Raw genomic sequence first — 25,854 nt, 5'->3', positions numbered from 1 at the left:
ACTCCAGTACTTCCCGATACCGATGCCAGCATTTTAAGTAATATCAGAGGCGGTACCGATAGTTGTATCGGTATCAAAACATTTCAAATTGTGACGCATGCATCACGTACTTGTTTTTCATCTAAATCTAAACAGATCTCTCACTCTATGGTGTGAAAAATGAGTATATTTGACTGCTGGCCTGAGGGCTACTAGAAGATATGTCTATGCTTGAGTACTCTCTAAAGTTAAGAATATTTATTATCTGTTGATTTTCTCTGTCCATAAGAATGTGGTTTATCTTACAATGTATTATTATTGAAAACAATGGCATCTGTTTGTTTTACCTGCTCAGACGCACTGTGCCCTATGGAATGTCGAGCTACAGAGGACCTCAGCGAATCAGACGTGCTGTCAGTGGACAAGCATATGAATGCGAGGGGGAAAAGACTCGGCGCTGCATTTGTGCCACACTTGACGCAGACCCTGAGTGCATTGATTTTTGCCTGTCATGGTAAGTGTGACATTCATTGGATCCTTCTTATTCCTATTATGTATATTTACATCACCACATCCAGCTTATTATAATTGAAGAGTGAAATGAATTAACCACAATAAACAAGTTTTCTAATAAGAAACAAATCACAGGGTTAGCCCTTTAGTTTTGAAATTCTAATGTGAAATGTTCTCTTTAAAGTCCCCTGCAGACAGTGCCAATCAGGAGTCTCCATAGAATCCCTGGTCCTGGATGACGGTTTGGAATGGACCCTTCCATACTCTTCGCCCGTTCCATTCTTCATTCTACGTTCTTACTTCCACAGGCACACTCACATTAAAGGGGAAAAAAACTTTGGAGTTTGACACAGACATTCCTCAGAATTGAAACTATTGGAGCAAGTTCCATCAAGCCGAGTGATTTCAAGAACTCTTCAGCAAATTCAATACAGATACCTGGGGGCTATCTCCTTTTTGTGTACTCCTGAGAGCAGCATGAGGGTTACTTCCACCATGATATACCTGTTATAGCTATTGTCCTTGCTTCTGTCAAGCTTGATTAGACAAACCCTTTGTATTCACACCTGGTTATGTTGAGGACTACACTTGACTCTCTCTTTTAAAAGAATGAGATAAGCTTTTATCAACCTATAAGGGACAACAAAGACATTTCTATGACAATCTTGGTAATCAAAAGCGCCATAAACAGCTATGTAAAATAGGAGCAAGGCATGCTATTGTGATATCTTGCCTTTAAAAAGATCAAATTAGGAAAAAAAGGGGAAAGCTTTTGGCAACCAGTGTCATCGGGCATATTATTGAGCTTTGGTTTATGGGACTATTTACAGTCGGTCTGGAAGGCATTAACACCCTGACACTTTGCATATTTTGTTCATGTCATTTCTTTCAGCCATATTGTATCATTCGCGCACTTTGCAACTGAACTATGTTGTGCTTTTTCATCACCACCACTGCTAAACTCTGTAAAAATGGTATGACAGCTTTAACTGAACTGAAAATATTGAACTATCCATTGCACTGGGTGACATGTTCCCTCATCACGATGAACATGGACCCTGTGGTTTATTTAGAGTCAATCCCACATACATTGTCCTAAGAGGTGGAAAAGGTATTTCAGTCCTTTACTCAATTAAAAGTACTAATACCACACTGTAAAAATACTGGTACAAGTTAAAGTTGTGCATTAAAAATGTTACATAAGTAAAAGTATGTAAGTATAATCAGGAAATGTACTTAAAGTATTAAAAGGAAAGTACTCAATGCAGATGAATGGGACTGTGACTGTTATATATTATGTCATTGGAATATTATCCCTTATGCTTTGATGTAAAAGCAGAAGTTACTACTAGCATTAGTGTAGTTGTTGAGGTAAAGCTAATCTATAAAAAGAATTTTAAGACTGCAGACTATGATTATTTTCATTATGGATCCATTGGCTAATTATTTTTTCAATTGATTGTTATTTCGTCAATACTAATTAATTAATGAATACATGTCTTTTGTATATACTGTTGGATAGTTAATTTCTAACAACATATCATATTTTATGAGTTTTTTATATGTTTTTTGTGCAAAATTGAGGGTTAGGAGGATACAGTATATAATACTACTGTTAAAATTAAAGAACATATTTAGGCTACAAAATAAATTGCATTAAATGTTGACGTATATGCAACCTCTGGGCTTGAAAAGTGAAGCCAAAGCAGAAGTCCCTTGAACCATGCGTTCTTTCTAATCGCCAGCAGTAAACAACTCCAGTGGTTACAAAAAGATGTCCAAATGTAAAGAAGTCAATGAGAAAATAGGATCAACCGATGTACATTTCCAGGATAAATTGCCTGGGGACATCCAGTGGTTCTCATCTTCCGCTCTCAGTGCATTGCAGTTCCCGCAAACTCTGTTCGCTTCCGGAAACAACAACAGACTTTGGAATAACACTGAAAAAAGCAAGTTCAAAAGAAAATTTGGATAGTGCAATAAAGCAGACCTCCTTGGTTCTTTCTGGGAATGATTGTAAACATTTACAAGGAATATGGTTACGGCATTTACAATCAAACTGGGACGTTTTGGGACCGATTGGAGAGCATTGCAATGGATGAAGTACACACAGCGATACACTGGTAAGAGGAAATTACATTTAACCATGTATCCTGCTTATTTAAATAGCTCACTTTACTGTATTGTGTGAACAGCTAACTTCATTTAATATTGTTTGTGGCGTTTTCTTTTGCTGGGTGAAATGTTTCACCAAAACGAGTTCCTTCCCGAGACCATTTTGCAGAGCCATTGTCTCTGCATCTGGAGCTTAGAGCTTAAGATCATTGTAATTGGTTTAAAGAAATGCAAACAACCCAGAGCTATTTTTCTGCTATCCTCAAATGTACAAAATGTGTTGAGACTCTACTCCACTGCACTGTAGAGATAGGTCTGGCAATGCGTGACTAGGAGAAAATGACTTGATTTATTAATTAGCAAACACATTCCTAATGAGTTTATAGTCTCAATCGTTAGTTTCAAGTCTTCTTCAATAGAGCATGTTCATTTTGTAAATTATGGTTCATTCATTTTAAAATAGATGAGATGCAAGCCAACGTGCAAGCAGTCCTTTCAATCAAAATAGAGGCATAGCAATGTGTGTCCTTGGAGTTTTGGGGGTGCTGTCCATGTTTTCGTCTTAAACTGTGAGCCTTTCTCTGTGTGTTTTCACTTCATGAGAGTTGATTGGAACATTTTGGTCATCTAAATATTTTTCCAGCATTCAGTATCTAACTAACTAAGCTAGCTAGCTAGTGCTAGCATTAGCTGGCAGCTTAAGAGAACATTTGTCAATTATTTGTGTAATCCTGTATTTGCAGATGAATTTTCCCAGTACCAGGATGTCAGATTTTACTCCACTCCAAAACTCCACCAGTAGGACTTGCTTCAGCTGGTTGAAAATCTGCAACTTAGCCTTAGCGTTAACTTTAGTGCAGTACCATTGCAACAATAGATGACACTGGCTCAGCTGCGTCAATCTCCCCAGCTACACCCTCTCAGCCTAAAGCCATCACGTCCGGTTTAAAAAACAACAACTAGATGGCAACGGCTAAATTGTCAAAATCCAGGCTTCAAAACGGTAGTCCACAAACCAATGGGTCACGCCACTGTGCTATGGCCATTATTTTTTACAATCTATTGTCCAATCAACTGTCTATGACAACATGTGGCTACTGTATTTAATCAATTTGTTAGCAACATGCTCACCTGTAGGAGGACAGCCTCTGGGTCATCCTCCTTGAAATGACTCACAAAACGTTAAGGTTACTGCCTCTCTTCACAGTTAAGGTGGGGTGGTGTGGTGAATTCTCTGTGAGTCTTGCGCTGAATGTACTGAATATGACGTGAATGATATGCACAGTATAATTATAATATAAGAATAATATTTTCAGGAATGTCTACTTTCTTCCATTGTATTATGAAATATCAACAGTGTAAACATACATATATTGCAAAGATATTGTAAAGGATATTTGTTAGCTGTTTAGTTATGATATTTTAAGAAGGTTGCCCAGAACACCAACCTATAATACTCTGTAAATTGTCACATTTTAGCAATGTTGCAGCAACGTCATTATACAGAGTACAGGGAACGTCATGCAGAGGATGCTGAACAGATGTAAAATACCATAGAACACCCTATGTGTAACATTTCAACTAATTGTAATGTTACAGTAACTTCTTTACAACTTCACAAATAATGAGGACCACAATGGAAATAAGTCCTGGACTTTATTGTGTTTTTATCCTTGATTGTATTGGATGTATTTTCCTGTGTAAGGAATTCTTAAGGCAATTAAGTAAATTAAATCAAATAAAATGAATACGTGACAATTAATATGTTGCAGGGACTTTGTTTGTGGGGCTAGACCTAGACAGTACTCTTTTTTGAGTAACGTTTGTTAAAGAACTACAGTGTCTGGTGGTTTCAGGGAAGCTTTTGTAAAAGATCAAACTGTTTGTATTTCGAACAAATTTTTATGGATCTTAATTAAGAAATGAATGGGCTTAGGCCGGGTGCCACAGACAGGGTAGGGAGGGTGGAAAGTATTGAGACAACTCTTCTGGACTTATCTTCCTTTATTCAGAAGGCCTAAGTCTAAACTGGTCAAATTCCATGAAGCTATGCTACTAATAGAGTTAAATAGAGCAATTGTGTTTCATGCTTCTGGAGCCACATGTGCCCTCCTTCTGACCAATAATTAAATTCGTCCACTTTCTCTCTCCTGTGCTTCCCCATACTCTGTATCTCTGTGCAGTTTGTCAAATAGTTTCTGTGACTGATACTGAGCAAACAGTATTCACATATATCCTATTAAAATGTTTCTAACTTGCATAATTTTCCACTGGTAGCAGAAACAGTTCTCTGTCTATTTTTGTCTTTTGGTCAGAGTTGTGTCTCATTTCACAAAACTGTTGTATTAAATAATCTGGTGTACTGTAGTAAACAAAAATGCACAATAAAAACATCAAGTGGACTAAGTATTTGTTAGTGCCTTTGGATTAGTCGTCCATGTGGTTACAGTGGACACTACACTGAGAGCATTTCCATGAAAATAGAGTTTAATGTGGGGAGACATTTCAAGACAACAAACTCAAGTTTGGCACATCCTTTCAAGTGCTGAAGCGTATGCATGGAGAACAGTTCCTCTCTATTGCCAAGAATGTATCACCACTTGTTCAGTAAAAGCATTCATTGTTGCTAAACAGTTTAATAAAAAGTAGCCTCCTGCAAAGAGAATTCAAGTTGTTTTTGTTGCCTTTTTGTGCATGGGCCAGCTTGGATCAAAAGTGGACATCAAACATGTATTTCCATTCTGACTCTATTCTGACATGGCGGTTCACATTGTATACCTTCTACACCATCTTGTCAGAAACTACATCGTAAAACTCTTATGTTGTGTTTATAGCTTATTTCAAGTCAATCCCACACATATTGTCCTCATTTATTCATATTGTCCTCAGTAGTTCAAGTTGTACATTGAAAATGTTACACAAGTGAAAGTATGCAAGTACAGTCCAATGCAGATGAATGGCCCCTGTGACTATTATATTGCTATGTCATATGTCAGAAGCTAATCCATAAACATTTTACAGGACTGCAATTTGTGATTATTTTTATTATAGACTAATTGGCTAATTATTTTCTCGAGTTATGGTCATTTATTAATTATTAAATGTCTTTTGTATATGTTGGGTAGATAATTTAAACACATAAACATCATATTTCATGAGTTCTTTATATGTTTTATATGCAAGAATGAGGGTTAGGATGATATAGTACATGATACTATTGTTAAAATTAAAGAACATATTTAGGCTACAAACTTAATTGCATTAAATGTTGATGTATGAACTGTATGCAGTTAAACATGCTCTCAATTCTCAATGCTACCTTTAGAGTAATTCCATATTTCTCTCTAAGCCACAGATGAGGAATTCAAAAAACGTTCAAAAGTACAAAAGTATACAACTGATATTTATTGGAACAGAAAGGGGCTGTGGTTGTTGTAGTTTTCCAAATGACAAGTTAGTCATCTGATAACAAAGTTATTTTATTTTGCGCTTTCATGATAACATAATTTTCTTGTTATCTGGAGAAGACAAAATATTTTCTTGTGATAATGAGTTCATTTATGTGTATAGAGAAAACGTCTTTTTTTTGTACATGAGAAGGATAAAATGATCCCTTTATTACAAGAAAGCAACTTTGTTATGAGTAGATCGCAAGATATTTTCACTCAAGATACTGTGGCAGGACTGTTTATTTTAAGACTTGCGGGGAACTCACGTTTTTGCCTCTGTTGTAGTTCTATATAAATTATGGGCTACATTCATTATTTTGTTGTAAATAAGAAAATCACAGAGATTCACAGAGCTGCATTTCTGCCATGCCAACACCACCACCTTCCCCTTTATAAGACAAAACGTGAGACCAACCAGACCCTTTGAGGCCCTAATACCACCGATCATCCTGGAATGTCGCGAGTCTGTCCTAAATAAGTCTACCCTGAAGCCTCAGTATAAACCTTCTGCAGTGAGCACCAATGATATCGCTCAGAGAGAAAAGCCTCATTCCCACAGTTTACCCTGGGAAATATTTCTTTGCAGACATCCTGACCATGCGCCGGCAGGTTCAGGGCCCCTACCATGGCTTACCGTTTGTTGTTTGTATTCTGTTTCATTAAATAGGTAGACCTTTTGTGCCAAGCAGGGAAACCTTTGCTGGTTACCGACAATTTCCAGTGCTTCAGCCACACAAGCCCTTTCAGACACAATGATATCAGGTTGATATTTTGCATAGTGTGTATTCTGTTTTTGTGTTGGGGTATAAAACATGTTTTATTTACCATAATCCATTCTAATTGCATTGTGTTATGCTTGCATTATTTTCTAGATTTAGTGCATGAAACAGATGTTAATTATAAAAAAAAATCTATGTTTTACTCTAACCCTACATTTATAGAGCCAGCTTCCATCATAATATTGTTAGCTTATTGTTTTCACAACTCACAACTTTATTGTTTTGGTTCACTCTCACACTGCCCAATAGCTTTGTAAATGTAGCTGTTTTCAGGGGAAATTATCTAAAAGTCCATTCTACACTACCTGCACCAACAGATAAAGTTAATGATCTGGTGAACATTATGGAGCAGTTCAACTTAAGAGTGGAGTTGGTGGAGACCAAACAGAGCTAAAAGAGAAATAATAATAAACTTACATTCGCTCAGTGGCCAGTAAAACAACTCCAAATGAAAAATAATGTTGCTCTGTATCTTCTGGATGTGTAAATGGGAAACTGTTTGCTAAAATGTTTATCATATCAACTTACAAAGTGATAGTAAGGCAGCATTTAAAGATTTTAAAGCTTGTAAACATTTAAAGAATTGACCACACACTGCACCAGGCATTTGCAATACACTGTCACAGTACATTGTGCCTAGGGTGCTCAAGCCCAAACTTCCTGCCTGCTTTAAGTATGTTTGTTTCATAAATGTTCAAGATAAATGTGTTGCCGCCTTAAGGCATGAATCTGTAGAACTCTTCACGACAAGGTAAGTCATGAAGGGCAAAGTCTTTCAAAACATTTAAGTTGTTAGCCCAGACTCACACCTCAAGCAGCAGAGTAACATGCAAATACTGGTTCAATCAGCTGCGGTATGTGAGGAGTGTCACTGTTTCAGGTGTAGTTCAACCCCAGTGATCTCAACATAAAAACAAATGTTGAAAAGCTAATTTAATTAACTATGTGTAACTTTTAAATGTTTCTGAAACTATGTCATTTTTCATCTGATGATCATAAATAACCTGTGACAGCAAACAAGACTATCAGTGAAAAGAACACTATTTTTTTAAGTTTTTATTGATGCCTTTACCTTTTTCCTGTGAAGTCACAAAATGATTTGCAGCAGGCAGAAAGGCTCCATAGTAACATTCTGATGGGTCACAGATTTCGGTGTAACACCGTAAAAGACACTTAGTGAGCATCCAGCCAGGTAAAGAGTAGCAGAAGATTTCTTCATAAAAGGGCTAATTGTATTTTAATTTAGAAGATATCTGTTGTAGTTATGACTGATGCTGGGGCAGGGCCATCACAGAAAAAATGAAATTAAACGAAGAATAACTAAAAGCTAAAAGAGAAAGAAAGATGACAGGTAAAAACTCAAGTCGATCTTGGCCAGGCTTTCAACAGATAGAGACAAGTACGGGTTTTTAAATGATTCAAGGTATGTAATATTTCTATTTCATTCATGAAATACCTTTACAATGCAATGTGGTTGCAAATCAACATTAACTGACATTCTTCTTTCATTAAGCACCTGCTTTTTATTTCTTTTCAGTCCATGTTTGTGTTGGCCTAGTATTTTCTTTTCCCTTGTCCCCCTTTACCTGTGTAAAGCAACCTTGGGTTTCTTAAAATGTGCTATCAATCTAAGTTATTACGTTTGTTGCTACAACAAACTTAATTCTTTAGCTTGTGACACAGTGACAGTGATACCCTGTTTAGCTCATGATACTACATCTAAAGCATACTTGGCTAAGTTACAAAATGCAACAATGCAGTGGTCTACTGTGGATTTTTAATTAATGGTTGTTGTTGTCACTGTCAATCAAATCTGATAAAACCACATATAATCAACCCTGATAAAGCAGTGTTCAGCTTCAGTTCGTAACTTTTTGATATTAATTAACTCCCGTTACATTCAACCAATTACCAAATGAGTTGCTACAAAGCTGATTAAGACTGTCAGCTCCATAAAACTCTCTGTATTTCTCAGTATGGCTATGTTCAGAAGAATGTTTAGTCCTCTGACCTTTCAGAAGACAAAAGAGGTAAGTCAAACATAAAACACAGCGGTAAGGACACTCAAGGAATCAGGATAGCTTGTGAGATTTTCACCAGAGTGACTGCTGCAATGATCAAGCAAAGAGTGGTTGGAGATCCGGGGTTGATAAACTGTAATCGATTAAAGATGGGAGGCAGGTGTGAGCGGAGGGAGAATCTGATTGTGGCTGAGACTCAGGTGCACGTAGTCAGCTGGCTTCAGCAGGAGGGAGAGTGAGGGTAAAAAAAAAAAAAAAAAAAAAAAACACAGCAGGGACAAAACAGGGATTCCAGCCTAGAACGATTGAAATACATTCCACAATTCCTCTGAATCACTGGATTTCGCCTCAAAAACAACATTTCTGATGTCACCCCACAAGTGTTCTATGGGATTGAGGTCCGGGGATTGGGATGGCCACTCCATAACATCAATCTTGTACATCTGGAACCAAGACTTTGCTCACTTACTGGTGTGTTTTGGGTCATTGTCTTGTTGAAAGACCTGTTTCCTCTTCAGCATAAGGCGACATGTATTCAAGTATTTTGATGTATTGAAACTGATCCATGATCCCTAGTATGCATAGGCCCAACACCACAGTATGTAAAACATCCCCATAACATGATTTTTGCACCACCATGCTTTACTGTCTTCAGTGTACTGTGGCTTGAATTCAGTGCATGGGGTCATCGAACAAACTGTCTGTGGCCTAATGTGTTCTTTGGCAAATTTCAACCTGTTCAGTACTTGTCTTTTTTTCAGCAATGGGACTTTGCTGGGGCTTCTAGCTTTGCTTCACATAGCCTTCTTCTGATCGTAACAGTACTCACAGGTGACTTTAAGTCTTCTTTGATTTTCCTGGAGCTGATCATTGGTTGAGGCATTGCCATTTTGGCTATTCTTCGATCCCTTCCAATGGGGGTTGACCGTTTTTTCACATGTCGTTCAGGCTTTGGATGCCATTTCAAAGCATTTGAAATCAATTTGGCAGAGCAGCCTATACTTTTCTGCACTTCTTTATATGTTTTCCCCTCTCCAATCAACTTTTTAATCAAAGTCCGTTGTTCCTACGAGAAATGTCTTGAACGACCCATTTTGCTGAATATATCAGTGTGAAATGCACTATAACCAGCATGCACAACATTTACTTCCTTCCTTCCTTATATATGGGCACAAATTGACACTTGTTTCTTCACAGAATCAATCACCTGACTAATTGAACACAACACTGCTATTATTTTGAACATGCCCCTTTCAATTACATATTCAATTACACAGAATGAGCAGCATGCATGTCATGACGGTTGGGTCTGTTGGTTTTCCATGATTCTATAACACTTACTAGTACTTGCCATGTAGACATACTACTTCTACCAAAGTATTTACGATTTATGAGATTAGTGATGTTGGACTGCTATTATTTTGAACACAACTGTATTTATGTGAGGAAAATAAGAGGTCTGTAATGTGAAAGACTCAAGTGTTGACTTACATGTCAAAGCCTAAAAACAGTGTTAATGTAACTAACAACAGTCACAGTGAGATGGTAAACACGTGTTCAACTTATGAACAAAGTGTCTCTGAGGTCCCCCCAAAAAATACTTTGACGCACCAGTCCCATCAATGGAGTATTTTTGGTCTGCTTGTGCAGGTTTTGTCTCTTTCATTGACTTTATAACATGACCACTAAGTCCCAAAATTCCATAACAGCAGCTTACACAACAAAGAGAACAAGTGGTAAATTACAGAACATATAACAGAAGTAAAACATAATTAAAACTGCAAGCAGCGTTGAAGGGGCCCTCACGCCTCTGCGTCCGTTGGAGTTACTGGTGGACGCCGCTCCTTGTGTGGCATGGCACTTATATACTATAAATCATCACCAATGAAAAGGGAAGTCCTTGCTGAGCTCAATGATACCTCACACAAGACACTACGTCACACAGTTCCTTAGCCGTGGCCAAAGCATGGTGGACGAGGAAAACCTTTATCAATAAAAAGGAAGTCTCTGTTGAGTTCATTGATACTTCATATAAGACTACCTTAAACGGTTCACCAGCTATGAAAGGGGCGTGGCTACAACACAGGGGGCGGTTCAAGCCAGCACCAATCCAATAGAAACGTTCTGCTGTGTTAAATGATAAATCACACAAGACTATACCTGATTCAGTAATACAGATTTATTTTCCTGTTGCCAGCGCTATGACCAAAAGTCAATTTTGGCTTGAAGATGTCCTCAGACCTGGACCTTTGTCAAACGTGAGAAATTTGGGGCAGATATGACAATGTACACGAAAGTTGCAACAACTTCTTTGTTCATTGATAAATCTTCAAAATGGCCGCCACACCACGCCCACACCGTTTTTCTTTTCTTTTAATAACTTTTCAAGGTGTTAAGATGGTACAGACCAAAGTCCAGTTGAAGTCCATCGGATGAAATCTCTAAGAGGAATTTGTTTAAGTACAGCACCTTGACTGTTTTGTCTAATTCAAAGTCATAGCACCTAGGAGGTGCTATGACTTTGAGCCAATGTCAGCAGTAGATGTCGTCATGGTTGGACTCTTATGAATCCTGAAAAGTTTTGAGCCAATTCGACAATGTACACTCAAGTTACACCCACTTCCCGTTTCGATAGCAAAACGCACAAAATCGCCGCCCCACCACGGCCATGGCCTATGGCGAAAAGTTTGAGATATGTGTACCACGTTTCATTAGTCTGTGTTAAAAGTACTGTGGGGGCTTAATGTTTTAAGTTTTGTAGGGGGCGCCAGCGAGCCGTTTTTGTGCACCTATTCCCGAAACCCTTAAAATACCTAAATTTTCACCAGACTTGATACGACCGCCAATTTTGGTGAGTTTTTGAGTATGTTAAGCTCCTCCAAAAGGCGAAGAATAATAATTCCTTCAGTTTCAATTGGGCCTTCGCCGCTGTTGGCACTTGGGCCTTGATTAAAAACCCTCAGAGCTTGACGTGTAAATATGTTTACAGTTGCAGTAAAAAGGTTAAATGTTTGTACTTGTAAAATTGGATGATGATTACATTCTCATTTATCTGAATAGGCTTGTCTGACACAGCCTTATAAGTTGATATGCCAACAGCGAAGTGACAAGTATTATGTTTCAGTGCATGTTGTAGCACCACACCCTCTGCAAATGCAAAAGTGTGAAGATTCCTAAAATAATTTAATACAATGAATTATTGATTTGTTGGCCATTGGGCTTGATTAAGGTTTGCTGTACTTCTACAACACAACACGTTCTTTTGCCTGTCTAACACCTACAATACTGAAAAAGTGTCTTTTGTTCCCTTTTGCAGGACTATTCACAATTTTGAGTAAATGACGCCAAAATCTTGAAACCTAAAAGCACCGATCACAGAAAAGCAGGTAAAATATAAATCCAAGTTTACTTAATACAATCATCTAACAAATGTTTCTTAATCATAAATGTTTTCTATAACATATAAATGGTCATCACATGCAGCCTGAGATTAATTTGTACACCCAAACCCAAGCAGTTTCTACATACAGCAGACCACCCAATGTTAAAAGTAGAAAATGGCAACATCCAGGATTAATTTTATTAGGGCATTAACATTAATTTAGCATTTCAAGGTGGAGCAGGCAGCTACAAAGTTTTATCTCACAATGTACAGTATATTGTATAAAATTACATTGTGTTTTGTATGTAAAACCTAATCTCATAATTGTCGTACAGTAGTTCTATAAAGGTGCATAAAATGGAACTACTCAACTACTGTACAAGTGCCTCAAAATCATATTTAAGTACAGTACCTTAATAAATCTACTTAGTTACCACATGGTCACAACCACATAGTTGGACTGATAGATTGACATACATCCCTGAAGCTACACTGTTAGCAATAGTGTCTTTATTGTAACATAACACACCCCAAATGCTCAGTGTTAAGCATTAAGTGTGCAAAGCCTAAAGGCAAGGCTGACATCCACTTGATAGGAATGCTCAAAAAAATAGCAGTCTCCCTCATTCCCATTCAAGGTCACAGAAAATAACAGCAAAGAATAGCAGAAAAAGAAGACACCTAGACAGTGTCTGAAAACATGCCTTATATACGTGAGCCTTATATGACCTTTTATAGTCCCAATATGTCAGTCGCAGCATTCACTTATGAAACACATTCAGCCCATTTGATGCCTTTTAGCTGATTAATTAAGCGTTGATGACCCAACACAAAGCGACCTGTCACCTCCTGGCTCCTTTCAGGAGCAAATGAAGAATGCAATTCAATGTACAGATCACAAATGTAATGAAAGAGTACAAGTGGACACATAACTTGGGCTCTGAGCAGAATACTTGTTTGGCGGAGCACTTACTCCTACCACACCTACTTGTATTGCTTTAGTGTACATTACCTAAACATGTTCTCAATCAATCATTGCTTTTAAATTTAAGGTCTGACATGGAGTCACATGTTGGAATTCCTATTTTTCCACATTTCTGTCTAGTAATCCATCAAATTCTCACTTGACTTGGCATAGAGCAACAGTTCAGCTCCATCTGTGGCCAGGTTTTGTTCAGTGAAATGATGCAGGAACAGCAGCTGTTTCTAATGAGCTTAAGCAGAACCCTATATTCCATTGCCACATCCTTATGATTCAAATGGCTTCACTGAATAATAGTAGAAAATGATGTCTTCCACATTGGCAACAACAGGGCATTCAAGCCAGACTTGTAGTTCAATTTAATCATTCGGTTACGGAACAACACTGGAGGTTGGACCCAAAAGCACATGACACAGGATATATGATAAAGTGGTTTCATTTGTAAAACTATATTCAATAATTGTGCAGGTGACAACAGGGGGGGGGGGTGCATCGAGGAGATCCAGTGGTGAGTGCAGTGCGCTCTCCACAGCGTGCCCAGTGACTAGGTGATTATGACCAAGTGGTGAGGAATCTTCCAGAGTCCAACAAACAGTTTGAGGCTGAATCCAATGCTTGTAATCAGCATTGAGTGAGCACGGGAATAGGCAGGCAAACAGGAAGTGGGAGCATGAGTAAGCAAGGCAGGCTGCAACAAGAGAGAACAGAGAACACATAAGCTACACAAGCCACAACACCAGTAACACAGGGAGCCAGGCTTGCCACTCTACTGCTCGAATACACTCTACAATCTGGTGACAATATAGGGACAAGTGACTCACAGAGCCAGCTTTAAGTACTGCAGCAGGATGATTAGGCAATGAGCTTCACCTGGCCTACACTGCCAGCTAAGCCATGCCCACCACTCACAAAGCACAAGAGGTGGGAAAAAAACAAGAAGAAACAAACAAGGCACACAAAACAAAGAGAAAAACTGACTGCCATGATGACATCATGACACATTCTCATCAATAAGAATAGCCTACTTTCTGTTTTCATCCATTCATCTCAGTTTGGCTAAAATTCTTGAGAGCTGACATGCTTCATTATGCAAGCCACAAGTTCTAGGAAGCCACATAAGCCATGAAAAAGTACCTAGAATGATTTGTTTTTTTACCCTGTCAGTCGCTCACAACTTTCACCTGATCCCGCTGGCCTTTGGCTCCAACTTTATTACTATCATATTTCTTTTTGGTGCCTGGCCCTTCAGGTAAAATGTCTGGTTGATGCTCTGAGTGGATTGTGGTCATTTTCCTGTTGTGGAACTATGGTTTGCACTGTTATTAGCGATGGCATGAATTAATTCAACATGCATTGAAGTCACACAGCAAGTTTCCATCATGTTTGTTGTCTCCAATCTACAAAAACAATGGTCTCTGTAGAGTTTAAACCTCTTAAACAATGCACGCTGGGAAGTCAGCAAAAAATTAAGTTTCTTCAGAAGTTCAGTTCAATAAGATACTGTAAATCATCTCTCAGTACATTAATTCAAATCATAATTTCAGACCAAAAGACTTCAAGTCAAAATAATTTATGTTTATAAAGCGTAATTGTCTGAAAATGAAATCCAGAAAATGTAAGTTGAAGGAACTTTAAATCATTTCAACCAATGGTGCGACGCCTGCATGCTAGTTCAGGCAGTAAACGCGAGCTGCACCACTGTATAAACACCTTACATGATTTACTCTCTGTATCATTCACCAAACACACCTCATCAATTTGGCGGTTAACTGCAAAATGTCCCCATCTCTGCTTGTCAATGCTCCTGCTGCCCTGCATCCATATTGCTTTGTGCTTTTTAAGCCCCACCAACACCCCAGCATCCACCTGCAGGCAGGGAAGCTACTTTATCATCACTCCCTGATATCTCATATGAACCCAATCTGCGGGAAGTAATGAGGTTGGAGTCTGGTCCCCAAACACAATATTCATCTGTTATAATAAACATTTCAAACGTGAGTTGTCTGACTGAAATATATTTATTACATTAAATTAAAAATGTTTTGAAAGAATCCACTGAATTTATGTATGATGTTTTACAAGTGAGATTTCTCTAACACCCATCTCTTCTCATTGTCTATAAAGGTAAATTTTGTAGTGCAATGTGGTGAAATGTGATTTATGGCCCTGCCCAATCTCATTTTGAAGAAGTAACAACTGCAAAAGTACTACATATGAGACAGAGCTTAAAAAAACATAGTGTTGACATTCCCAGCAGATGTGTGTAATTAGTTAAAAATGCAAGTGCAAAGCAAATGAAATGCTGACTGAAAATTGGCACGTGCTTGATGTTAGGGTGAAGCATGTGCAGGCTTCACAGTAAATGAATCATATCAGTAAAATGTCCTAGTGGTTGTGATGATGGCATATCAGCCCCACCATGTGGAGAAATCTCTTCACAACTACTTGTGATTGTGATTTGGCTTCTTTTGTTCACAAGCAAATATAAAACGTATATCCTAAAAAAGATTTTGATAAGGATATCTGGTCATGTTTTCAGTTTATTCAATATTAAACCTGTAATTCATTACCGGAATAAAATAAATGAAGACACATAGGATTAGTTTACACTGTAAACATCTTCACCATATGGCAATGGAGTCATCTGGTTGCTCAATTTTGCATATTCTGTAAGCAACTGAAGAAAACCCACTGAAGCGTGATGGGAATTTATTTTCCTGTATGCATATCTGCATTTGAAAAGAACACTTGTGCATGAAAGCCAAAGAGGGCGTTCAGCACAGAAGGTTGCTATGACTTACCAATGCAAAACATCACTCACTTAGGCTTTATTCAACACACTGCTCCCTATGCAGAGAACAGTATAACCATTTATACTTAATTTTGTGACTTAAAGAAAAATGTTTCTGAATGTAAAATATGTCAGGGGTTAAAGCGTGTTAGATGGGTGATAAAATTGGCTATGAGTTGACTAAAGGAGCTTTTTTTCTGGCACAATGGAACATAAAGCAGACTTTTATCATCAATGATAAAAGTCTGCATTAGCCTACTGATCTCACATATTATAATGTAGGCTGCATCCCTTTAACAATATGCTTTATTCCTATTGTTCAAAGCAGGTCAAAAGTGTAATTGTACAATCTAAATCTATCCCCATGTCAACAAATATCAATAACACTTTCCATTAGTTTATGCAAAGTCAAGAGCATTGATTTGGAAACAGTTATGCCAAATACACATTTCATTGGACGTTTAATTGACAGGGGCATAAATGGCCTTTGAGGGTGCTCTGACACGGAGAGGCTGCAGTGCTGTAGCCCTTCCACTTTGCTAAAAGCTCTGGAGCAGCAGCCGAGTAGGTGTCCTCCCCTTTTTATTTTAGAGGTGAGGTAGATCTATTGGATTAGACATGGAATTGACAAATTAAGAATCCTTTTTACGAATGCAGAAAACTCATTCAAGAAACATTAAATCTAGCATATTAAAATTATCAGATTATGTCTTAAATAAATGACAAAGTCCTAATTACAAGCACGTTTAAATGTGTTTAGCTCACCATACTAAGACTCTATGTGCGTTAGAGTATGTTATATATATATATACCCTTTTTTTTTTTTTTTACACGAAGGATGACAAAACCCCGCAGCATGGGTTTTAGGCTACGGTGGGAAAAGATGACCCGAAAAATCAGTAAAGCAAGTGGTAAGGCGCTGCATGTCATGAGCGGAGCGGTCATATCACGCACAACGTTAGGAGTTCCCTCGCATACGGTGAAAACGCCCCTCTACTCCCTTCCTAGCTGTTTCCGTCCGTAAGCATCTCTCTGCCGGCTTGTGCCTGTCTGCTGTCCCAGCCTGCAGGGCTACACCTCCCGGCAGAGGAAAGGCGCTACGGGGCGGTGGCGTCCGTCTTCCAGTTTTCTGCAATCTCAATGATCACAATCTGGATTGAAGCTTGACACCCGGACCTGACAGGACAGGTAGGCTCTGCGTTGTAGCCTATTTGTTTGTCTGATACGGTGAACAGGTGCATGCTGCATTTGCCGGTTGTTGGACCATTGTAGGCAAGGCACGGGGAACGTCTTACCGGTGACAAGCTTGAATACAAACCGTGCTCTGCAAAGACACCGCTTTGTGCTTCACGGACGGATGGGGAGGGTGTTGCCACAGAGCTTTAATCCGACCAATATGGTCGGCGGGCTGGTTTAATAAACTGCATGATATAGAACCAGGGCATCCTTTATTCCGTGCAAATCAAGGCCCAGTAGGCAGAAAGAGTCAGCAGGTGCACCTTTCTCATCGTCTTACCAAATCACATATCGCCTGATCAGCCCTGTTTCTGCACACATCCAACCCATATACGATTGTTCAGAGCTATTCTTGGACATGCCAGTGTGTGTAAGGATTGTTCTGTGTGTAGCTATAGGCTAACAGCTGATGCTCAAGATAATGAGCTAATTGAATAGGCTACGGTGTGTTGTCGCGGGTGTGGCAGAGGGGGCAGGCGTGGGTGCCTCGGCAATCGGAAGACCTCGATAATCCGATGTGAATTGCAATGTGAGAAAGTGGGCTATTAAACTGGAAATGCTCTGAAAATAGAATTAGACGAGTATTTTTTTTTCGTCAATGTATTTTTTTTTTTTAAAGAAACAACATTTGATCTAAAAAGATAAATTGAAGGAACACACTAGTTCTCGGTGCAGCTTGTCAGATTGTTTTCCTTGGCCTATAGGCTGCTGTATTTGTTTTGTTTTTTAAATAAATGTGTTAATTAGGAAATGGGTGTTAAACACCACTTTGAGGAACTCTGTAATGGGTTTGAAATATCCTCAATTTTAAAAGCTGCACCTCATGACTGTATTTTAGAAGTAAACCACATAGGATGTGTTTCTCTCTGAATTGTATTCTCAAAATGCCACGTGATCCTCTGTCCTACATATTGGACAATAAATTCCTAAAATGACAATTCGAATTAAAAATAGATATTGGGTATTCTATAAAGAAAATTAATTTCATATTAGATTTTGACAGTTATAGCAGATACAGCAATCTGTGAAAAACAATATGAAACTATAAAGCATAATTCTTTTTGGGACAGTAAAAGTTTTGCAAAGAATGAGACAAGTGAAGTGCAATATAAGAAAAAAATACACGATATGTTTTTCAGCAAGTTTTATTTCAACACTTCCCTCCTAAGTTAGATGGTAAAAGTTACCATAATCAGTAATGCATCATTCTGTTCACCCTCATCCCACTCACACAAACTGTCAGTTCTTGTGTCCTTACAGACTCTGTAGTTGTGGAGGCAGGGTCAAGGAGGGGGGAAATATGATGTAAAATCCATCCATCTGTTCGTCTGTGCCTCTGTCCCTTCATGCATCCTCCACTCTCATTTCCTTTCTTTCACCTGCTTCACTTGCATCCTCCCTGGTGCACATTACAACAGTTCAACTCCACACAGTGGTGCCCCTTTGTAACACCCCTTTGCTCATTCACATTAAAGGGCAAATCAGCTTTGTGTAGATGCATGTTGTGTTAAACACCTACAGAAAATAATTGAATCGCTGTTTTCCAGGCTTCTCAAGGTGGTTCAAGGAGTTTCAGTGCAGGTAATACAATAATGCAATTACATGCTACATTTTCCACAGAGCAATTTGTTTTTTATCTATGACAGGAAAGATGACATTAAAGCAAACTCTTCAGTTAGATAAGGAAGGGACTAGCAAGGTTATACAGTATGTACACATGGCATTCATAGGCGGTGACTACATTACTTTCCAGTCGATGTGTAATCTCTCTGCAATCTGTCATTGACGCAAGTACCATAAGGGTAAAGGTTAGGTCACAGGTTGTACTGCGGCAGGATGCACTTTTGTGTGTGTGTGTTTCTGTGCATGTAAAGTCAGCATGCTTGCTTGTTTAAGGTTGCACACTTTGATACAATTCTCCCCCTTTAGTCCTATTTAAACATCCTATGATCGATTTGTAATAGCTCATTGAAGCAAGGCCAGTAGTCTGTTCACAGCCAAATTGGAATTCTCCACAAGATAAACCCACGTCGCTTAGAAGTGAGAGGAGCTTTCGAAGGCATATTAAAGATAACTGCATGTGATGCAATGTGTTGTAGGATGCAATGCCTAACTCAGCAAGACATTTTCTGAAATTAAAATGAATCAATGAATAAATGACTAAATGAATGAAGGTTATCAGATAAGTAGATGTGTACAAATGTAACAATCATCCCATAGACCCAATTGTAAAACAATGTAGAAAAACCCTGTTAAAGTAAAAAAGTTGATTAATTACTTTGCAGCTTCAGCAGTTAACGTAAACTTTCCCTCCTCCTGCTTGTTTTCCCAAATACCAGTAATGCTTTTAAAATTATGAGCACATGTGGTGACTAGATTATTCTCCATTTTCAAGCCCCACATTTGAAGATTTATGGCAAAATATCACATTGCATAGCCTAAATAGATCCTATATTGTGATCATTTACAGTGTAGTAGAGGTCACTTGAATAAGCTCTCTCATGATAGACAATCCATCCCACGGTTTTTATTTTTGACAACTATTTTGGCATATTTGATTTGAACAGTCTGACCAGATTTGTGAGCAGCAAATGATCCTCCCCAAAGGGTGTCAGACTAAACATGCTTAATAATAATCTGACATCATCAGTCCCTCCACTGACATACACATTGTTTTTTACCAACCCTTTGTGTTCACGGCAAACCATTTTATAGCAGACTAGAAGCTAGCATCCTATTGTTGGTCATTGTCTTCCACCCACCACCACCATTCTTCAGTGCACCCACCTCTACTTGAACAGTCACATTCTTCAGTGCCACGATGTGATTCTTTACATCTTCTTCTATGTTACCAGTGTGTATTTAATCTACCAAAATCATTCCTACAGGCTGCTCTCTCTTTTGTCTTTTTCTGTCTTATTGTGATAAGCTTGACAGACAATGTTAGGCAAGGGTTCCCATGGTAACTGCATTTTAAACAGGCACGTCTGATGTCTTGGTGTTAACCATCCTTAGTGGTGACACTCTTTGGTCAAAAAATATATAACTGTGGCGCATGCAGGCACAGTATGGTGCCCGTCATTGTGCTAAAGAGGGAAGCTATGTTTTGTTTTCTTTATTTGACTCTGCAAGTAAAGGCCTGTAGAATTACGTGGAATGGAAAAAAAATCTCTAAATTGTTTAAATACATTGTATTGTGTTTTTCATAATTAACACACAGGCAGTGGACACAATAACAGCAATACCTATTTGATGTTTTGTAATCAGTAAAGCTCATAATCTTTAGATTCTGTCGAGGCCGAGGAGGTTCTGAGTCCACTCTGTGGTTCAGTTTTAACATTGTGTCTCACAATCAGTGTCACCCACACAAGTGTCTGTACACTGATTGTTCTAAAAATAATTCTGTTTTCTGATAGCAAAAAGGTTAGAAGTCTGTGTATTCCAATCATGTTCTAAGAACTCCAAATTTATTTTGACCTGTAATGTAATGTTCTCATGCCTTGTCACATATCTTTTACCCCTTTACTGTAGCAAATAAGTAAGATTACTTTGTGGTATAGAATGGAGGAGGTTGTCTCTTCCACTTGTGTAAACTGATTAATATTTAAGATATTCATCTCATAAATCAAATGATGCATTCTGAAAGCTCATTTTGAGAGATTTCACTGCCTGATTTGTTTTAATCAGAGAGGATTAACTTTACCATGACACCCCACCAATAATTTTGATATGCACATTTGCCACCTTCTCCAACTCCAAGTGACAATGAAACAGAGACACAGATCAGTTTGCAATAATACAATCTATCTTTTAATATCAGCTTAAAAAGGGAGCTTTGTATTGCTGAAGTGTAGAACTACTGTATACTAACATATGTAATATCCCCTACTGTATAGTGTAGACGATTCCTGTGAGAGAGTGCTTGTACTATGTCAGCGCAGGTAGCTTCCTATGGGCTTGCTTTCTCTTTGGGAGGATGAACTTGCAGCCTCATTGGTTCACTAGACGTATCATTTATCTCTGTTGTGGTGTGACATGATTTGCAGCAGACGTAACAGTCGTGCTATGCAATCTGCGCCCAAGACTGCTGAGTGCCAAAGGTTTGGAGAATGTGTGCATGTGGTTTCCCTAGAACAAGGACATCTCGCCACTCCCACTTCCCCAACCCCCACAGTCTTGTACCTGGTTTCCCAGAGCCAGTCTCTGCCCAGCAAGGATTAATGAACTGGCTCTATTCCATTAGAAGGGAGGCACAGGTTATACAGCTGAGATGTGGAGGCATGATAAAACTGCAAGGCTCATTGAGAAAAGTTGATTGGCTCGGGGTGGGTGGCTTCTGTGCATGTCATTGGACATACGGTAATTCAACATTATGTATACAGCTCATGTAATACTTTTTATGTGGCAGTGCCTTCTATTGCCTTTTAGCAGCAGTAGCTGCTTTAGATATTAACAATGTAAAAATGTTTGGTTGTTCACACTAGTAGTCGTGGTAAACATGACAGTCTTGGTATACATTGTACTCAATAAATAGTAAATATAGAGTGTTGGATTAGAAATACTAGTTTGAGCAGTAAGAACAGCGTACGATATTTTATTGAGTCTACAGCAATGCTACCGGCTCTGCGTGGCTGTACTGTACCATATAACGGACATAATGTTCAACATCTCAGTGTAGCATGTTAGCATGCTAACATTAGCACTGAACATAAAGTAGAGATGAGGCTGATAGTAATGTCATTAGTGTTGCAGGTATTGATCAAAAAAAGTATTGGTCAAATTTAAATTCTGATATAAATTCTGTTTATAAGAAATTTCATGGCAATCCATTCAGTAGTTGTCAAGACATTTCACTGAAAAATAACAAAAAGCCAATCTCATAGTGGTGCTAGTGGAAACGTCAAGGGATAACCAAAATCAGCAAAATGTATCCTTACCAGGAACGTGACTGTCCATGCCAAATGCCATGATAATGCCTCTAATAGTATAGTAGATATTTCAGTCTGGACCAAAGAGGTGGACCAACCAACCAACTAACCAACCAACCAGTATTGCAATCCAGGAGGGAATTAATTTCCAGAAAGTGCCAGTAATCCATTAGAGCGACCAAGCTGTCAGTTAAATGCTTGGAAAACTACAAGGATACATTTACACTTGGCACAAAATAAGGAGACTTGGATCCATTCTTGCAGTCAATGAGAATTACCTCTTCAAACGTCCTGGAAAAAGACAGATGGTTTGGTTGAAGCAAACTGTCTTTCTTTCTGAGAGAAAGTAATATCTCTTTAAATCTCCAAATTAATGAATAGTCTAATTAACAGGAGTACAGTTTGGGGCATGCTCCGCTCATTTATGTGACTTATGCAGTCTGAAAAGTCCTTCTGGCAAAGAAAGAACTTTGCCTGGGTATCACAGTAAGCACATTTATCTGCTCCTCTCTGCAGCAGATGACACATAATTTATTCTACTGTACTACTGCTTCTGCTACTACTGCTACTATCACTACTTTTTCTTTGCAACCCATTAACTACCAGTTGCTCTTTATTCATTCCTCATTCATTAATACAAAAACTTCCAGGCTGTTTACCAGTAACAAATCATTAGTGCTAAATCACAGTTGATCTAAAAGCTGTAAAATTGAGCAATCAGCAGCTTCCACAGTGAGGGGGAGGTAGTGCTCTCATTGTGCTGATGAGAGCTTGAAAACCTGAAAAATGTTGATATGTTTATAAAATCCTAGTGGGTTATTATTCAAAGATTACCTGGAGATTACCTGTTATATATTTAGGTTAAGTTTAAAACTACTGTGAATTAATTCCAAAACACTTTTCTTGCAAAGCTTTAATATTGTGACCACAGGAGGTACTGATGACACTGTGCCACGGTATACCAAAACCTTTTTCTCCAATACACTCTGGAGGTGAACATTTGACACTGTTAGCAAACTGTGGAATGCAGAGGAATCCACAAGCTTTGTTTCCTCTGCTCTGCTGTGACATATTTTTGAGATGCGATATTTGACAGTTTTCTCCTGCCCAACAGCTGATGAAGAATGGGCCTGTGGGCAACTAGCGCCCGCCCCAAGCATCAATTTTCGAGGCCTCCAAATTGACTCTTTGTTTGAGAGACCGCATGAAGACAAATGGGCACAGCCTGGCTGAGGTAATTGGTGCATCATGGGCATCATTCTGTCCTAGATGATCAGCCATCATGCCTGTTACTATCTAGCAATTTATCTGAGTTGCCCCTCCGCAGACAATGAGTGTTTAGGGCATCACATTGTTGGCATTTTGCTTCCTTTTGTTGACGTTTTGCAGTTTGAGATTTCTTTCCTCTTCAGTGAGTGCAGTTTCAAAATCTTGCTATGGATCTAGGCTTACATCAGGACATCTGCGATGCTCAGTAATGATTACTGTGTTTCTGGACTGACTCTGAAATGTAGAGCGCAGAGGAGGTCATCTCCAGAGATAGACTGACATGGTCAGGTTGATAGAGTCCTAAGTGAGCAGACTCTGTGATAGGGACGTCTGTGTACATGTGTTTTGATACAATATCAAATAGGCTGAATCAGCTGAAGAACCAGGCTGAATCGTGCATATGTGTCTTATCTTAAAAGATTTTAACTGATCAGTGAGACAGCTTATCATTATGATGCCTGCAGTGTTTTGTACCACTCTTGACTAGGCAACTCTTCTTATGGAAACAAAGTGTATTCATTTGATTTGATACAATCTGTTCTCGACAATCAGAGAAACTGTACATCATAGACATTATCCACAAAGACAATAAATCTTTGAATCAAAGTGCGATGTGGTGAAAAGTGTTTGCAATGTGGAGGCAGAAAAATACAAGTTTACCTACATCTCATATTTGTTGGACCATCTGTACGTTATTATGTTGTGACAGACAGCCAGGAGGTGAAAAGGAATCATGGCTCCCTCCCATAATGAATGAGTTGCAGGGTTTATGCAGATAAGCTTGCTAAATGTTGGTGGATCTTGTGTGTCACCAGCAGCTAAGATGATCAGGTCAAGACATCTCTATTTTAATAGGGACCAGTAGGTGTTGGACTTTCATTCTGCAAGTTAAAGTTACACATGGTAAGACCTAAAGGCTAATCCATAAATTGCCATTAAAAGCCTTCAGAAAGAAAAATTAAATAAAAGTTAATTATTTTCATTTAATTTCTGGCAGTGCAGAAAGAGAATTTAGAGCATCATGTAGGGTTAGATATGTAGGAACGTTTCTTTGTCTGGTCCAAATTTTGAGGGAGGGTAGTTTTGCCAATAGAATTTCAAAACCGTGACACTGAGAAAAGTTTGGGGATAGAACTTAATATTTTTAATTTCAAATGTAGACCGCAATTGGAACGTGAGGCAGGGTATAGGCTATTCCAGACAGGACATGCTGTGTTGAATGTTTTGGAAATAATTCCTGTTCTGAAAATTTGCAAAGCTTATCTTTTTTTTTTTTAGAATTATTTAGAGATGATTCACCTCAATGGTGACTTGTAAAATGAATTAGAGTATAACAATACTATGAGCTTAAGAGTAAAAGGATCATCACCTAAAATCAAGATTAAATCATACTGTAGATGCTTTAAAAACTATATTTATTGCATGACTATTGCAGTTGATTGCATTATATATTGCAGGTGTTCATGTCAGTGTCTCCACCATCCTGCAAAATTGAATTGAAGGGGAATTTAACATTACATAATTTAAGATTATCATGATGTTGTTCCTTTTTTTTGGTAAGGTCAAGGTGCTCCCTAATGCAAATGGGTCATGATGTAGCTTGTTAACTTGGAGTAGATTGAAACACCTGACCTTTTTTTGAAATCTTAAACCGGCTAAAAAACATTATTTTTTTTGTATTGGCAATGGCTTAAATGACTCTGTGATTTAAAAAGGATCACTCATGGTGAGTAACCCATACAGAATGATTGGACTCTGCCGCTCCCCTAATTTCTACAGTCTTTCAGCTCATTGTTCTAATTTTTCTGTGTGGGTTGATCTGATTTGACTGACAACGGCATCTCCTTGGCAACCTGAGTGAAGAATACCACAGCAACTGTCATCACATTGTTATTCTGATTCTTATGTTGCTCATTTCTGATTGGCACATGCACATTTGTGACATCACCTCTTTTCATCAGTGCCCCACTCACTTCTAACAAGTGAGAAGAGCACAGACGAAAATTATGTGAAATAAACACATTTTGTTATCATAATTATTTTAGTTAAAGAGGTTTTCAGGGCCTTTACATATTTAGTAGTGTTAATTTAACAGTGTGAATAAACAGTGAGAAGAGGTTGCAAAGCTGCCCCTGTTTTTCTATCAATATTACCCTGACTTCTGTCTCTTGATGTCTTATACAATTGCCATCGTTGGTAGTTTGGGACTCCTGTGACCTTTAGTTAGTTGTAATTGCAATTGGTTTTCATCAGGACAGAAACACATTTAAATTTAACACACACAAACGAGACGCACGCACGCACGCACGCACGCACGCACGCATGCACACACACAAGTACACCCCAGTGCACACACAGTGACCGGGCAAACACCAACCTGATTATTCTGGGGGGTTGAAACTCAAAGGTT

At 38.5% G+C, this 25,854-nt stretch overlaps 2 protein-coding genes across 12 annotated transcripts in view; both read left to right on the top strand.

Annotated features, from left to right (window-relative positions):
* LOC116692828 (endothelin-3) overlaps positions 1-2,589 on the top strand; it is a 10,203-nt gene extending 7,614 nt beyond the window's left edge. The window contains exons 3-4 of one of the 2 annotated variants that reach the window (XM_032521381.1): positions 335-493; positions 677-2,589. In XM_032521381.1, coding sequence (XP_032377272.1) covers positions 335-493; positions 677-731 — 214 coding nt within the window. In that variant the 3' untranslated portion in view covers positions 732-2,589. Of the gene's footprint in view, positions 1-334; positions 534-676 lie in introns of both variants that reach the window. The other variant, XM_032521382.1, reaches the window with a different exon arrangement.
* A 14,311-nt stretch (positions 2,590-16,900) lies between these two features.
* Positions 16,901-25,854, top strand: part of si:dkey-178k16.1 (band 4.1-like protein 1) — a 39,028-nt gene continuing 30,074 nt past the window's right edge. For 3 of the 10 annotated variants that reach the window (XM_032520795.1, XM_032520794.1, XM_032520790.1), the window contains exon 1: positions 16,901-17,199. The gene's annotated coding sequence lies outside the window, so the exon portion shown is untranslated. The remainder of the gene's footprint in view (positions 17,200-25,854) is intronic. The other 7 variants (XM_032520793.1, XM_032520792.1, XM_032520791.1 and 4 more) reach the window with 3 other exon arrangements.

Source organism: Etheostoma spectabile, chromosome 7 (genome assembly GCF_008692095.1).
Source record: "Etheostoma spectabile isolate EspeVRDwgs_2016 chromosome 7, UIUC_Espe_1.0, whole genome shotgun sequence".
Classification (NCBI taxonomy): Eukaryota; Metazoa; Chordata; class Actinopteri; order Perciformes; family Percidae; genus Etheostoma; species Etheostoma spectabile.
The sequence above is the reverse complement of the archived record's forward strand: the minus strand, read 5'-3'. Positions and strand labels throughout refer to the sequence as shown.